The sequence below is a fragment of the Pelodiscus sinensis genome, chromosome 1 (genome assembly GCF_049634645.1).
Source record: "Pelodiscus sinensis isolate JC-2024 chromosome 1, ASM4963464v1, whole genome shotgun sequence".
In the NCBI taxonomy this organism is placed as follows: Eukaryota; Metazoa; Chordata; order Testudines; family Trionychidae; genus Pelodiscus; species Pelodiscus sinensis.
Window position 1 is genome coordinate 141,810,484 of NC_134711.1, and position 14,250 is coordinate 141,824,733.

The 14,250-nt window shown below is 42.0% G+C and overlaps 1 protein-coding gene across 6 annotated transcripts in view; it reads right to left on the reverse strand.

Moving 5' to 3' along the window:
• Window positions 1–14,250, reverse strand: part of STXBP5L (syntaxin binding protein 5L) — a 456,584-nt gene that overhangs the window by 80,452 nt on the left and 361,882 nt on the right. For 5 of the 6 annotated variants that reach the window (XM_075905171.1, XM_075905165.1, XM_075905156.1 and 2 more), the window contains 3 exons: window positions 10,474–10,599; window positions 4,752–4,903; window positions 2,646–2,717 (listed from right to left, as the gene is read on the reverse strand). In XM_075905171.1, the coding sequence (XP_075761286.1) occupies window positions 2,646–2,717; window positions 4,752–4,903; window positions 10,474–10,599 (350 nt within the window). The remainder of the gene's footprint in view (window positions 1–2,645; window positions 2,718–4,751; window positions 4,904–10,473; window positions 10,600–14,250) is intronic. The other variant, XM_075905178.1, reaches the window with a different exon arrangement.

Genomic DNA, 14,250 nt, shown 5'->3' on the forward strand with positions numbered 1-14,250 from the left:
GCCGCCAGCATCCTGTTAGGGCCAAAAAGCGGTTTTTAAAGGGGCAATGGTGGGTTTTTATTGTTGTTGCTTGTTTAACTCTTCTCGGGGTCCTTTTTTTTTTTTTTTTGCCCAACAAACTTTTTCCTGGCGTGTTTTTTTGTTGTTGTTTGGTATTTTTTCTGTCAACCCTAAATCCAACCACTCACTGCTCTCCTCTCTGACAATACTCTTGTTCAACAAATATCATATTAACAAATATCATCATGCTCCTTGACTACTATAATCCCCTCCTTTCTGGCCTCAATGCCTGGAAGCTTGCCTTCCTCAAATCCATTCAAATCAGTGCTTCTAAGGTCAGCTTCTTGGTTCATTGTTCTATGCCCTCTAAGTCCTTCCATTAGCTCTCCTTGTCCTTACAAAGTTGCCCGCTGTTCAGCCTCAACCTACCTAGATTATCAGAAGGCTGACTCCCATCTATGCTCGGCAAACAATGCCAGCCTCAATTTCCCAGATAGTACATACTTTAAAAATTTTTTGATAGCAGCTTGTTTCTTCATCATCCAGTTACAGACAAAGTAAAATTAGCAGGAATTGGGCAATTATGCTTTAAAACATTCTGTCATATGCATTATTCCGCTCACAAATAACATTCTTTTAAACAAATTCCCAGATTTATGATGGACTTCACATTTAATGAACAAGTTGTTCACATTTTTAAAATGCTTCAAACATTTTACCCACTTTTAATACAAAATGCATTGCTACAGCTGGGCTAAACATTGCATGAAAAGCAGGTAAAGAACAATCAGCATGGAGAAAGGGAAGATATCATCTCATATAAGAACAATCCCACATTTTAATGGCATTATGTACGCATACTTTAGTAAGCTACCGAACCCCATAAGTTACCTAGCCCTCCTTGAGTACTTAGCTTAATTGGCCTATCCAGATCTATAAGAACTATCTTTAAAAGCACTGAGCAAGAGGCAGCCTGGAGACCAGTTCATTAAGGACATGTTTACAATTTGAACGGGAAGGTGTAATTTCCAGTTCCAGGAAACATATTTGTGCTAGCTCCAATTGCGCTACAGAGCTAAAAACAGTGTGTAGCCATGGTAATGCAAGCAGCAGGAAGGGCAAGCTGCTCTGAGTATGTACCCAGTCAAGACGTACGTTAGTTATGTACTCAGGGTGACCTCCTGACGTTTGCACTGTGGCAGCTGTGTTGTATTTTTACCATGCTAATTCAGTCAGGGCTAGTATAGGTATGTCTCCTGGAAAGCATATCTATTATATATTTTGAAGAGTTTGTTTGTGCAAAATAAAGTCATACTTCACAGTTACCTACAGACACCAAATTTTGCATAAACAATCCTGCCACTTAAACTAGCTGAATGCACTACTTTTTACACCAGAATATGCTGGGTGAAAGGTTTAAATAAGTATTTAATTTAATAATTATTTTTGTTTCTCATTGCAAAAAAGTCATGACTATTATGGTTATAGGTCATATAAAATATTTACTAACAAAATTAAAATCGAGTCGCCTATTCAACTTTCAGTGCAAAGGAAATGTTTAATGTTACAAATCACAAAAATTCAAATTAGTCACAGACAGAGTAATGGACTTTTCATGAGTTTCTGATTCAAATTTCTATGTATCGTAATTATTCAATAAAATGAATAATGTTTAACATTGAAATCCTACAAATTTAAAGCTGTTCTTTTTCTTCCCTTTTGCAAAAACATTAATAAACAATTTTATTACCTTTATTTAATGTTTGAACTTTCCTATAAGTGTCATCTATGCAAAATTACTTTGCCCAGTCAACGATAGGCCTTACCTGCTAGTTACAAATATTAGCTAATCTTCACAACCCTCCTTTCAGATATATAAGTATTATAATATCTATTTTACAAATGTGGAAACCAAACCTCAGAGAGATGGGCTCTCTTGCTCAAAGCCACACAGTAAGCCAAGGATTAGAACTTAGTATTCATGGGTTCCATGCCATTGTTTATTCCAGGGGTGGGCAATAAGTGGCCCAAACATGGTTTGCCAGGGTTAGCCTCTGACGGGCCACCACACGCTTTGTTTACTTGAGCATCTGCAGATATGGCCACTCATGCTCCCGTTGGTCACGGTTCACTGTTCCTTGCCAATGGGAGCTGCAGGAAGTGGTGGCCCAGCTCACACCACTTATTGCTCACCTCGGATTATTCCTATAGACCACATAGGTGATCTTAAAAAGTACAATAGTTACTTTATTTACAACTACACTGGGGCAGCACCGCTTCAAAACATGAGGCACTTTGCAGAAGAAGATCTATGTTAAAATTAACACAACAACAATGGATGATAGTGATCATCAGGAAGTAAATATTGCTGAACAATCCATTTTAAGGCCCAACCCCATGGTAAGCCAATGAGAGTTTTGTCATTGATGTCTCTGGTGGCAGAAATAGACCTGAAATGTTGGTATAATGAAAATAATTGTCCGCACTCAACATTGTTTAAATTTCTCATAAAATAAAAAATAAAAAATTTGCATGCATGTTGAATGTGTTTAAAGAAACACATTACGGAGCACAAACATAATGGGTTTAAGTCAGGCATATTCTGATTGTGATAAAGCTGTTTGCCTAACCTTTATAGAACTTACTCTGATAGGAAGTACGGATCCGTTTCGTTAAATCTGGATAAAAGTTAGACAGGCCACGCATGCAAAAGTTGTCTTTGGAACATGCCAGTACACCAGCATCAGCAGCAGGCAGAGGAAAAAGAGAAAAAAAAAAACAGTCTAAAGTGAAAGGATGTGATACCATAACCAGCATCTAGAACAGCCAAGGTGAAAAAATGTCAGCAGATGTTTACCTTATGGTCAGAAGGTATAACAAGGAAAAATAATAATTCAGAAAAGTAAAGAGTATGGGATGGATGGTCAGAAAGCAGCTGAGGTTTGATTCAGGTGCATAGTTTTTAAGATTGGTCTAAAAAGTGTTCCTATTTTCAGGCGGTATCTATCCATGATGGGTTCACTTATCAGCCGCACAAAACAGCTGGGCTACGTCTACACTGGCCCCTTTTCCGGAAGGGGCATGTTAATTTCAGCGATCGTAATAGGGAAATCCGCGGGGGATTTAAATATCCCCCGCGGCATTTAAATAAAAATGTCCGCCGCTTTTTTCCGGCTTTTAGAAAAGCCGGAAAAGAGCGTCTACACTGGCCCCGATCCTCCGGAAAAAGCGCCCTTTTCCGGCGGATCTTATTCCTACTTTGAAGGGCGCTTTGAAGTAGGAATAAGATCCTCCGGAAAAGGGCGCTTTTTCCGGAGGATCGGGGCCAGTGTAGACGCTCTTTTCCGGCTTTTCTAAAAGCCGGAAAAAAGCGGTGGACATTTTTATTTAAATGCCACGGGGGATATTTAAATCCCCCGCGGATTTCCCTATTACGATCGCTGAAGTTAACATGCCCCTTCCGGAAAAGGGGCCAGTGTAGACGTAGCCATAGAATGTTGCCCTAAAGGAGCAGCCAAAGATTCTGCCTCATACAAGGGAATTCTCAAGTGGGGCAAAGTCAGTACAGCTTGTCTTATATCACCCATACTCCCCCATCTGTGCAGTTCCTATTGATTCTGCTTGAAGTGTGTGTACCAGAGCAGCCCCAAATTATGCAGGAGCTGCTGTGGCCTTTGGCCAGACCATGAATTGCTCTCATCAGCTGTGGCAAATTTACATCATGCTTACACTTGGAATAACTAAGAGCTGAACCTGATGGGATTAACAATTTGGAAAATGAGAAAAATATTTCAAGGACAAAAGTAGAGCATGGAGCTTTCTTTAAGTTTCCAATGAGAATGTGACTTGGTGCCTCAATATAGGGTATATTGATGAACATATAAATTGTCAAATTAATAGTACACTACATTTTACATTTTTAAAAATTCATGACTAGATTATAAGCCCTGAAAGTTTTCATTCAAATTGTTTTGTTACCTAATTTTAAAATTTTGTAACTATCTGTCAACAAGACTGTTTTGTGTAAAAATGAAACAGACAAAAATATTTTACACAAATATAAAAACTTATTTTACTAATTTTCTGACAAATGTATATTTTATAGTAACAGAAACATAAAGCAAAGTTTAACTGTATTGGTGAAAACTTATTTCCACCATGCAACACTTAATGACATCTGTCATGTGATTCTTGACATATTTTTAAAAAAAAGTCATACAGGCGATTTAATAAGATTCTATCAAGCACTCTAGTTACTATATCCAATGGAACAGAATAAAAATGTCTACTTTCCACTATTTAATGAAGATATCCCTTGGATGTGTTGAATTAGTCCCTCAACCATAAAGGTTTATTTAAAGACCAAAGCATGTGAGTTGCCAGACAATACATGTTGCTTTCTCTCTCTGAGGCATTTAGCAATTGGAAAAAAAAAAGTAGCATTTTGACTTTGCATATCATGAGTTTGCTATTGTTAAGATAATCAGTTTTCCTACACCTCACAAATTACCTAGGAACTCAGCTAAGAAGATTACTTGCTGACCACCATCCCAAACAATTAAGCTTCATATATAATGCTTTGCATTTGAGGAAGTTTCAGGATCTAAAGAATAGTCAGATTTCCTTTCGTGTGGTTCTATAAATTCCACTGGCTGGCAGATCATCATGCATTTCAAAAGCACTATAAAAAGCTGCAGGCAAAAAAATCAAAGAATGATTCAGGCTCAAAACAACTGTATTTTATCTCCTACCTGCAGTGAACTGCTTGTTTTTGCGTGGAGAACGCGGCTGTCGCTGGTATGGATCACTTGATCCGTATAGGTCAATGGTTCCCATGCTCAGCAATACTGTCTTCTGCATAAAATCCACAACAGCCAAACCATTGCAGTTCCCAAATGCAACACTGAGAAAAGAAATGTTCCTCAAAGGCATTATAGTCTAGCATTATATGGTATAATTAATAGAAAATATCATTTAAAATAGCTACTGTTGTGAATTTGCAATCATTTCCTAAAACCTTATTTTCAAACCTTAAATTTTTAATTGTAATTATAAATGATTTTATAATTCTGAATTCAAACAAACTTGTCTTAAAATATTATAATTAACATTATTCAAAACAGATCTAATTTATCTTAAACACTCACTTTGCATGTTTTATTATTTTAATAATATCTAAAGGTTGCCATATGGAACAACAGATCTGTAGTAATTACAATCATGTGGTAGATAATGAAAATTAAGTTCACAAACCTTACATTATATATAACTAAGGCCCTACCACATTCCTAGATATATAAACGTGTCACAGACCATGAAATCTGGTCTTCCCCATGCAACATGGTCTTTTGTGTACATTCACTATACGGTAAAAGTACACAACATTTCTCAGACTCAGGATCTTGACCCAAAAAGAGATTGCAAGTCTATTTTAGAGGGGTCATGGTATTGCCATTCATACTTCTGTGCTACCTCAAGAGCTGAGCAGCGAGCCAGCAGCTACCGTTCCCTGGCCACCCAGCTCAGGAGGCAGCATAGAAGTAAGGCTGACAATATTATGATACCCCTACAATAGCTTTTCAATCCCCTTTTGGGCCTGGACACCCCATTTGAGAAATGTTGACTTAAGAGCTTTATATGTATACATTTTGCCATTTTAAAATATTTATAGCTTACTACAATACCCTGAAATTTAATATTTAAATATCAGAGTGTAGAAACAGAATTCCTTCCCCTCCCCGAGTGGACTCTATAAAACAATGAGAAGCTAACAGTTTCTCTCTTTAGCTGGCATGGCACACCCAGGAGGATAATTAAAGACCCCAGGGAAAAGGAGACATCCCTGGTTTTGAAGGCTTTGAATGGAATAAGAACAGTTATAGTGTGAGTTTCTAATAAGTTTGTACTGAGGTTTTAGTGTTAGAATAAGCTAACTGTTTTTTGTTATTTTAAATTTGTAATCTACTTTGCTCTGCCTATTTTCACTTACAACCTCTTAAATCCTACCACTTGTAATTAAAAATCACTTTTATTTACTATCAAGCCCAGTGTAAGTGATTGTTACCTGGGGTAGCAATCAGTGCGTACATCTTCCTTTCATTGTTGAAGGGGACTTACCTAAATAATTCATTTGGGGTTCTGATCCCATTTGGGTGGTGGTATTCCTGGAAGCTGGGCCCAAACCTGCATATTCCTTGGACCTGAAGAGTTTCACTGTCTGTACTGCTCTTCAGGGGGGCAGTGATCTCAGCTTTGTGCCTTGGCTGGGAGAGACCAGAGAGCTGGATCAGCCAGACAGGGTTGTGAGAAGCCCCAAATATCAGGAAGGCAAGTGTCAGTGCTTTTGTCAGCACCTCAGGAAGCACCAAGAGGTCTTCTTTGACCTCATCCCATCACAGTATGCATCCTGAGATCCATCTGGATTGTCTGTTTAGACCCTGAGACCTCTCTGTGGTTGAGACAAAAAGCCTTGCAGAAGGGTTTGTGCATTGTAGGTAAAAAGCAATTGCCCTGTGGACATCTAAGGTATGTAAGATTGCTTCCCTGAAGTCCTTGTGAGGCTTAGGATAGAAGCTTGGAAGATGTGTAAGGAAATTAGTTCATTATAACGGAACAATGTAAGTACTTTCAGGAGAAATTTTGGGTGTGCACAGAGGACTACTTTATCTTTATGAAAGATAGTGTAAGAAGGGTCCGTCATGAGAGCTCCTAACTTGCCTATTCTATGTGCTGATATAACTGCCATGAGAAAGGAAACCTTCATCAAGAGATGAAGCAGCAAGCAGATGGCCAATGCTCAAACGGTTTGCCTGTTATGGTTCTCAGCACTAAATTTAAGACCCTTGCTGGAGCTGGGTCTCTCACCAGTGGAAACACTGTATAGGTCCCTGAGGAAGCGCTTAACTGGTGGATGTGCAAAAACAGAGAGATGTCTACGGGGGGATGGAAAGCTGTGACTGCAGCCGGGTACACCTTAATAGAGGTAAGGGAGAGACTGGAGATCTTTAGACACTAAGTATTGGGGAATCTATGAGAGGTCTGTGAATGCAGGTGCACAGTTCTGTTCAGAGCACCTTACTAAGTGAGTCAGTGTCATTTATGTCTATATGTCTTTCTTGTAGAGAGTCTACGGCAGTTCATGATGACTTCCTGTACAGATGCAGGACATACAGCTTGGAGAGGAGTCCACCAACCAGAAGCTATGCCTGGAGGTGCAGAGTATGTACATTGAGATGCTGGAGCTGCCCGTTCTGCTGTGTGAGTAGGGATGACGCTAGTGGGAAGCACCATGGAGAAGCTATGTTCATTTGTAGCAGGTACAGATACCATTTTTGTCTGGGCCACAGGGCCCTATGAGGATGACCCTGGCCTTGCCTTGTTTTATTTTGAGAATTACCCATGGCAGGAGTGGAAACGGAGGCAATGTGTGAAGCAGGGGAGCTTCCCACTTATGCTGAACGTGTCCCCCAGAGAGCGGTGGCCTTCCCCTGCAATGGAGCAATAACTCAGGCATTGGGTTGTAGGTAGGCTGCAATTAGATGAATGTTTTGTGGGATGCACTATTCCCATAGAGGAACCTCTTCCTGGCACAGTGGGTAGGATCAGGCCCCACACTGTGCTAGTTTATATAAAACATGGTGATAAGGTTGTCCATCCCTACCTGCACTGTCCTGTCCTGAATTAAAGGGAGGAAGTGCAAATAGGCATTGTGAACTGCTCTGAGTTCCAGCAGGTTGATGTGTTGTTTGGACTCAGGTGAAGGGAAGCATCCCTGGTGATGGTTACAGACAGCTGTGGTAGTTAGAAGGGCACTCCTTTGCAAACATTGTCACGGATGGTCCACTAGGACAGAGAGTTTTTTATTTTGGAGGGCATAGTGAGCTGTTTGTTTATATGGTGGTTATGTGGCCTGTATACCATGTGCAGCCTGGCCTGCAATGATCGCACACGCAGACGAGTGTATGGTACCATGAACATGGTGGCTGATGTGGCCCAGGAATTGAAGGCAGTGTCGTGTTGTAATACATGGACATTTTTGCTAGTGATATTAGGTCCACAATTGCTGAGAACCTTTGTGTTGGTAGGGATGCTGCTGCCGTTAGGCAATTTAGGTGCACCCGTATGATTTCTAGACACTGTGTGCATTTCTGGAGAGTTATCTGGAGTCCTAAAGTATCGAATAGGGCTCTGGTGTTGATGGCTGCCTGTTCAGTGTCATGCACTCTGAGACCTTTCAGGAGGCAGTAGTCTAGGAATGGGAAGATGGTAATTCCCATTTTCACAGGTGTGCTGCCACCGCCGCTATGACCTTGGAAAAGACTTGTGGGGCTGTTGGTAGTCTGAATAGCAGCACTCTGTATTGGAAGTGGCGGTCTCGAATGGGGAATTGGAGGAAGCATCTATGCACTGGGTGTGGGGAGATGTGAAAATAAGTGTCCTGGAGGTTGAGGGTAGACAGCCAGGCTCCTTTCTCCAAGGCAGGAATTATGGTAGCTAGGGTTACCTTTTTGAAATGTTGAGTTTGAATGAACTGATTGAGGTTGTGGAAGTCCAAGACAAGCCTCCATCCACCTGTCTTTTTGGTTGTGAGAAAATAATGGGAGTAGAACCTCTTGCCCCCATGCTCTAGGAATATGTTTTCTATGGTTTCTAGTTGGAGGAGATGGTTCAGTTCATGTAGGAGCCCTGCTTTGTGAGAGGGGTCCATGAAAAGGGATGGACAAGGAGGATCGAGGGAGTAATTGAAAAGGGGATACATTAACCAGTTTGAATAATTTCTAGCTCCCATCTGTCAGTGGTGATGTTGTGCCATGCTGGATAAAATGAGGCTAGTCTGTTGCCAAATGGTGTAGATGAGATGGATTGCTGCTGTGGAGATACTGGGTCTGTTAGGTCCTCAAACAACCCTTCAAGAGGTCTGACATGAAGTGATTGGTTGTGGAGCTGATATCTGGTTAGATGCTTTTCTCCACCTATTCTGACATGGTCCACACTTGTTGTTGTATTGCCTGTGCTGTTGGTTAAACGGTGTTGGTCTGTATTTGTGTGTAAATGACCTTCCCTGATTTTTGTTTGTGACAAGAACATGGATGCCAAGTGTTTTCAGTGTGGCTCATGAGTCCCTCAAACTGCAGTGAGGTATCAGTGGACTCGGCAAAGAGCTTGGTGTCTTCGAAGGGAAAATCCAGGAACCCAGAGAGCTGCAGCCATGAGGCCCATCTCATAACTACTGCAGCTGATATGGATCTAGCCGCTGTGTTGGCCGAAACAAGTATGGTTTGCAGAGCTGTGCAGGAGATTAGAGCACCTTCATTGATATTTGATCTAAACTGCTCTTTTGTTGTCTGGGAGGAATTCAATAAAGGGCATCAGATGGTTTAAAATGTACATGTATTTTGCCAGAAGCTTAGTATAATTGGAGATTTTGACTCGCCGACTGGCTGAGGAGTACGCCTTCCTCCCTAGCAAGTCCGATCTCTTCCTGTTCTCATCCGAGGGCATTGTGTAGGCAGTTTGTTAACAGCCTCCACCACCAGAGAATTTGGGGTAGGAAGGGAAAAGAAGAAGTCTGCCCTGGGGTGGCTACGCAGAGAGGCATGAAGTATGTTTGTCAGCTTATGCTGATTCTCTGGCATGCTTGGTAGTGGGATTTCCAGGGAGCCCACCACTCTTTTGAAGATGGGGCCATGACAGTGAGGATGACAGGTGGGTGGAGGAGAATCAGATGTTTGCTCCTCTTCCATTAACCTCAGCCTGCTCTTCTCCCTCAGAGATGGAATGTTCAGGCAACTGGGTGGTGGGTGCCTGAGACCTGGGTGCTGGGAAAGCTTGCGATAGTGGAACCAGTACCGGAGTGATTTGTGGTAATGTAAGCTGAGTGGCCAGTGCCTCTTGCTTGGCATGCACCGACAGTGCCTCTTGTTTGGCATGCGCCGAGGGTGTTGGATGCTATGCTGGTTGGATGACCAAGGCATCCCCACCACAACCTATTCCAGCTGCATTTCTCAGGAGACCTCTGACAGCTAGAAAGACTGAGCTGTAAATGAAAACTGTCCCTTTTAACAGGTACCCAAGTGAAGGCAGCAGTGACACCAGTGCCTGCATTCTTTCAGGGTGACACAGGGAGGTGTAAATTGCACCGCCTAGTATAATCTGCAGGTAATTTGATGATTATCCTACGATATCTTTTAAAAAATTATAACTCAGAAAGGTAATTAGATTTTGATTGAAAGGACAGAGATATTAAATGAAAGATTTGATTATGAGAATGTTAGATAAGCATCTCATATTACCCCCTTTATGTGAGTTATTTATTCTTGTAATCTTTTATTCAAGAATATAACCAAAAGCAACTTTTGATTTTTCATCGTGACTATTAAGTCCCCTGCAGGGGAACTTCAAAGAATAACTGAAACATACATTGCTTAGTTGAGTAAAGAATAAATCAATACAACATGACTTTTAGTTACTTACAGTCCGTAGGCTGAATTTACAGCCAGACTGGTGATTTGTTGTGGCGGCTCACCATCTACCCATACCAGCTGAATAACAAGTTCTGCTTGGTAACCAGGAGGCATTCGCACAGGGCGGGTCTTAACACTAAGAAAAAGGGACAGAAAATAGAAACACAAACAAAATGATTAGGGCACAATAATATAAACTCTCTTCCTTTGAGAACAATCACCCAGTCCCTAATCTAGCCTTGAAGACTGAATGGATTCCTGTAAGAAAGACAAAGTGGGTGAGGTAACATCTTTTATTGGACCAACTTATGCTGGTGAAGGAGACACGCTTTCAAGCTACAGAGAGATTCAATGGTCTGCAAGAAGGTTCCAGAGATGTACCAAAGAAATTGTGAAAGATTATTCTTCACGTACTACATGGCTGCTTTCTTTTTTCAGAACCTTTCTATTCTCATTGGTGCAATATACGTACCTTTCAAAAACTGCACTGAAGACAATGTCCTGTTTGCCTTAATTGATGCAGTTTATAATACCAGGCAGGCTTTTAAAATTATTTAAACATTCCAGTGGCATAAACCCCATTAGATTATCATATTTTTAACCCTCCTGAGATTATCGAAGTTACTGTATACTTTCCTTTCTTTAGCATTTTCTCTTTAACAAGACATTTATATTTTAGTTTGTATATGAAAATAGTAGTAGTTTGTTATAAAAAAATAACATTCATTGCAATCAAATTGCAATGAATGTAATTTTATAACAGTGAAAATACAAATCATATCAAAATTAGGATTGGATAGATTCTGTCTCATTTGTAATACTAGTCAGTTCTTACAGGGAATGTACACTATACAAATTATGGGTCAATGTAATTCATGTTGTAGCTCTATTGGCTTCAATGAAGTTATGCGAGGGATGAATGTGGGGCATTGTTTTTAAGGATCTATACTTTACTTATAGCATCACATCTATAAAAATTACATCTCCCTTGAGGAAGGATAAAGTGTTTTCTGACAGGCAAGTTTTCCTTTGCAGCAAAACTCAAAAGTGGTACCCAAATAGCATAATAATCTTAGCTCATGACTGGCTAAACTTTATAACTATCTATTGTTTATCACCTTCCTGATCACTGATACAGCAATTTAAAGTAATATTGGCTTACTGATAACAAATGATTATGGGCTGGGTCTTTTAAATTTGTTTTTATAGGACTTCTAACTTAGATACATAGATTCTAAGGTCAGGAGGGACCATTGTGATTGTCTACTCTGACTTATTGTGTAGCACATGCCATAAAACTTCTTTAAACACATTCTTAGAGCATACATTTTTAAATAAACATCCAATCCTGATTTTAAAATGATCAGTGATGAGAATCCATCAGAATCCTTGGTAAATTGTTCCAACTGTAAATTGCTCTCACAATTAAAAATGTGTATGTTATTTCCATTCTGAATTTGCCTAGCTTCAACCTCTAGTCACAGGATTGTATTATACCTTTCCCTGTTAGAGTGAAGAACCCATTATTAAATATTTTTTTCCTCAGGGAGATATGTAAAGATGTTAATCAAGTCAATCCTTTGCCTCCTCTTGTAAATAGAGAAATAGATTAGGTTTCTTGCATCTGTCACTATATTTAATCATAAACATCTTGAACTGGATACACTACTCCAGCAGTAGTCACATCAATGCAGAGATGAAAGAAATATTCTTTACTCCTGTTTGAGATTCCTCTGTTTCTGCATTTCAAGATTGCATTAGCTCTTTTGATCACAGTATCACACTGAGAGCTCATGTTCTGCTGCTTATTCATGCCCATTGCCAAATATTTTTCAGAATCACTGCTTCCCAAGGTAAACACACCCATTCTGCAAGAAAGATATATAGTAGAACTTCAGAGGTACAAACACCCCAGGACTGGAAGCTGTTCATAACTTTGAAATGTTTGCAACTCTGAACGAAACGTTACGGTTCTTTCAAAAGTTTACAACTAAGTGTTGTAAAAAAGACACAAGAGGTAATTCTTCTGCCCTACTCCACACTGATTAGACCTCAACTGGAGTAGTGTCCAGTTCTGGGCACCATAATTCAGGAAAGATGAGGAAAACTGGAGAAGGTTCAGAGAAGAGCAAAGTGTAGAAAATATGACCTATGAAGGAAAATTGAAAAAGAAATGAGGTTTACTTAGCCTGAAAAAGGGAAGACCGAGGGGACACAACAGTTGTCAGGTACATAAAAAGGTTGTTACAAGGAGGAGAGAAAAAAAACTGTCCTGCTTAACATCCTAGGATAGGACAAGAAGCAATGGGCTTACATTGCAGGAAGGGTAATTTAGGTTGGACATTAGAATAAACTTCCTGCTTGTCAGGGTGGTTAACTACTAAAATAAATTGCCTAGAAAGACTGTGGAATCTCCATCATTGGAGGTTTTTAAGAACAAGTTAGACAAATACGTATCAGGGATGGTCTAGATCAGTGGTCCCCAACCTTTTTAGGTTGTCGGGCGCCAGGGGGCTTGGCCGTTTGCCCGCCGGGCGCCAGGGGGCGGGGACCGGGGGCGCCCCCTCCCATCAACGCGCCCGGGGGCGGGGCCCCACCTAGCCGCGCGCCCGGGGGCGGGGCCCCCCCATAGCTGCGCGCCCAGGGGCAGGGCCCCCTCCAAGGGCCGCGCGCCCGGGGCCGGCGCTCCCCTTCCCCCCCGCCGAGTGCCGAGCGCCCGGAGCCGGCGCTCCCCCTCCCCCCGCCGAGTGCCGAGCGCCCGGAGCCGGCGCTCCTCCTCCCCCCCGCCGAGTGCCGAGCGCCCGGAGCCGGCGCTCCCCCTCCCCCCCGCCGAGTGCCGAGCGCCCGGGGCCGGCGCTCCCCCAGCTGAGCGCCGCGCGCCCGGGGCCGGCGCTCCCCCCCGCCGCCTCCCGCCGAGTGCCGCGCGCCCGGCGTTCCCCCTGCCAAGCGCGCTCTCCCCGCAAGCGCCCATGCGCCATGTGCCCGGGGCCAGGCCAGCCCCGAGCACCTGGCGGGCGCATTGAAATGATAATATATAGTCCTGCCACAAGTGCATTGCACTAGACTAGATGACCTCTTGACTAGACGAGATGACCCGTCCAGTCCTATGACTTTATAATCTATTACAAATGTGTTTACATTGGGGAATGCCTACTAGCGAAAATGCAATCATTCTGGACTGCTGGTGGGAAAGGGCCATTAGGGAAAACAACAGGTCTTTGAAGATGCTAATCTCCCACCGGGTAGCCTTCCTGGGGACACTGTAAACAGCCTTTGAGTTTTCACAGGATTATGTGACCAAGTCACTTCATACTGGACTCTATGACAATACTAATATTTTTCCACTGGCGGGGTGGGACTCACCCTGAGTGATAAAAGGTTCCCACTATATGCAAAAACTATTTAAGGCAAGGGAGTGACATCATCAGGGTAGTTCTTCATTGATTCTCCGACCAAGACAAAAGACTGAGCCACAGTTCCCTCTAAACTGTGCAGCAGCACGGCCCCATAGCTGCTTAATCAGCTCCGCCCAGTCAGGGACTCAGGGCTCTGTGCACAGAGCTGCCTGGCTTGGGGGAGGGACATTTCTCCCCCAGTTACAGCAGCAGCTCCCTGCTGAGGACAGAACACTGAGTCTCTCCCAGCAGATAGTGAGGAGTCTTGTTTCATTGCTTTTCCAACAAACTTCAATGAGATTTAGCACATTCTTAAAGTTCATCTGCTTCGCTGAATAAGGGACTGATATATTAAATTGTCTTTGTTCAGGTTGAATCTCATTTGATTTTTA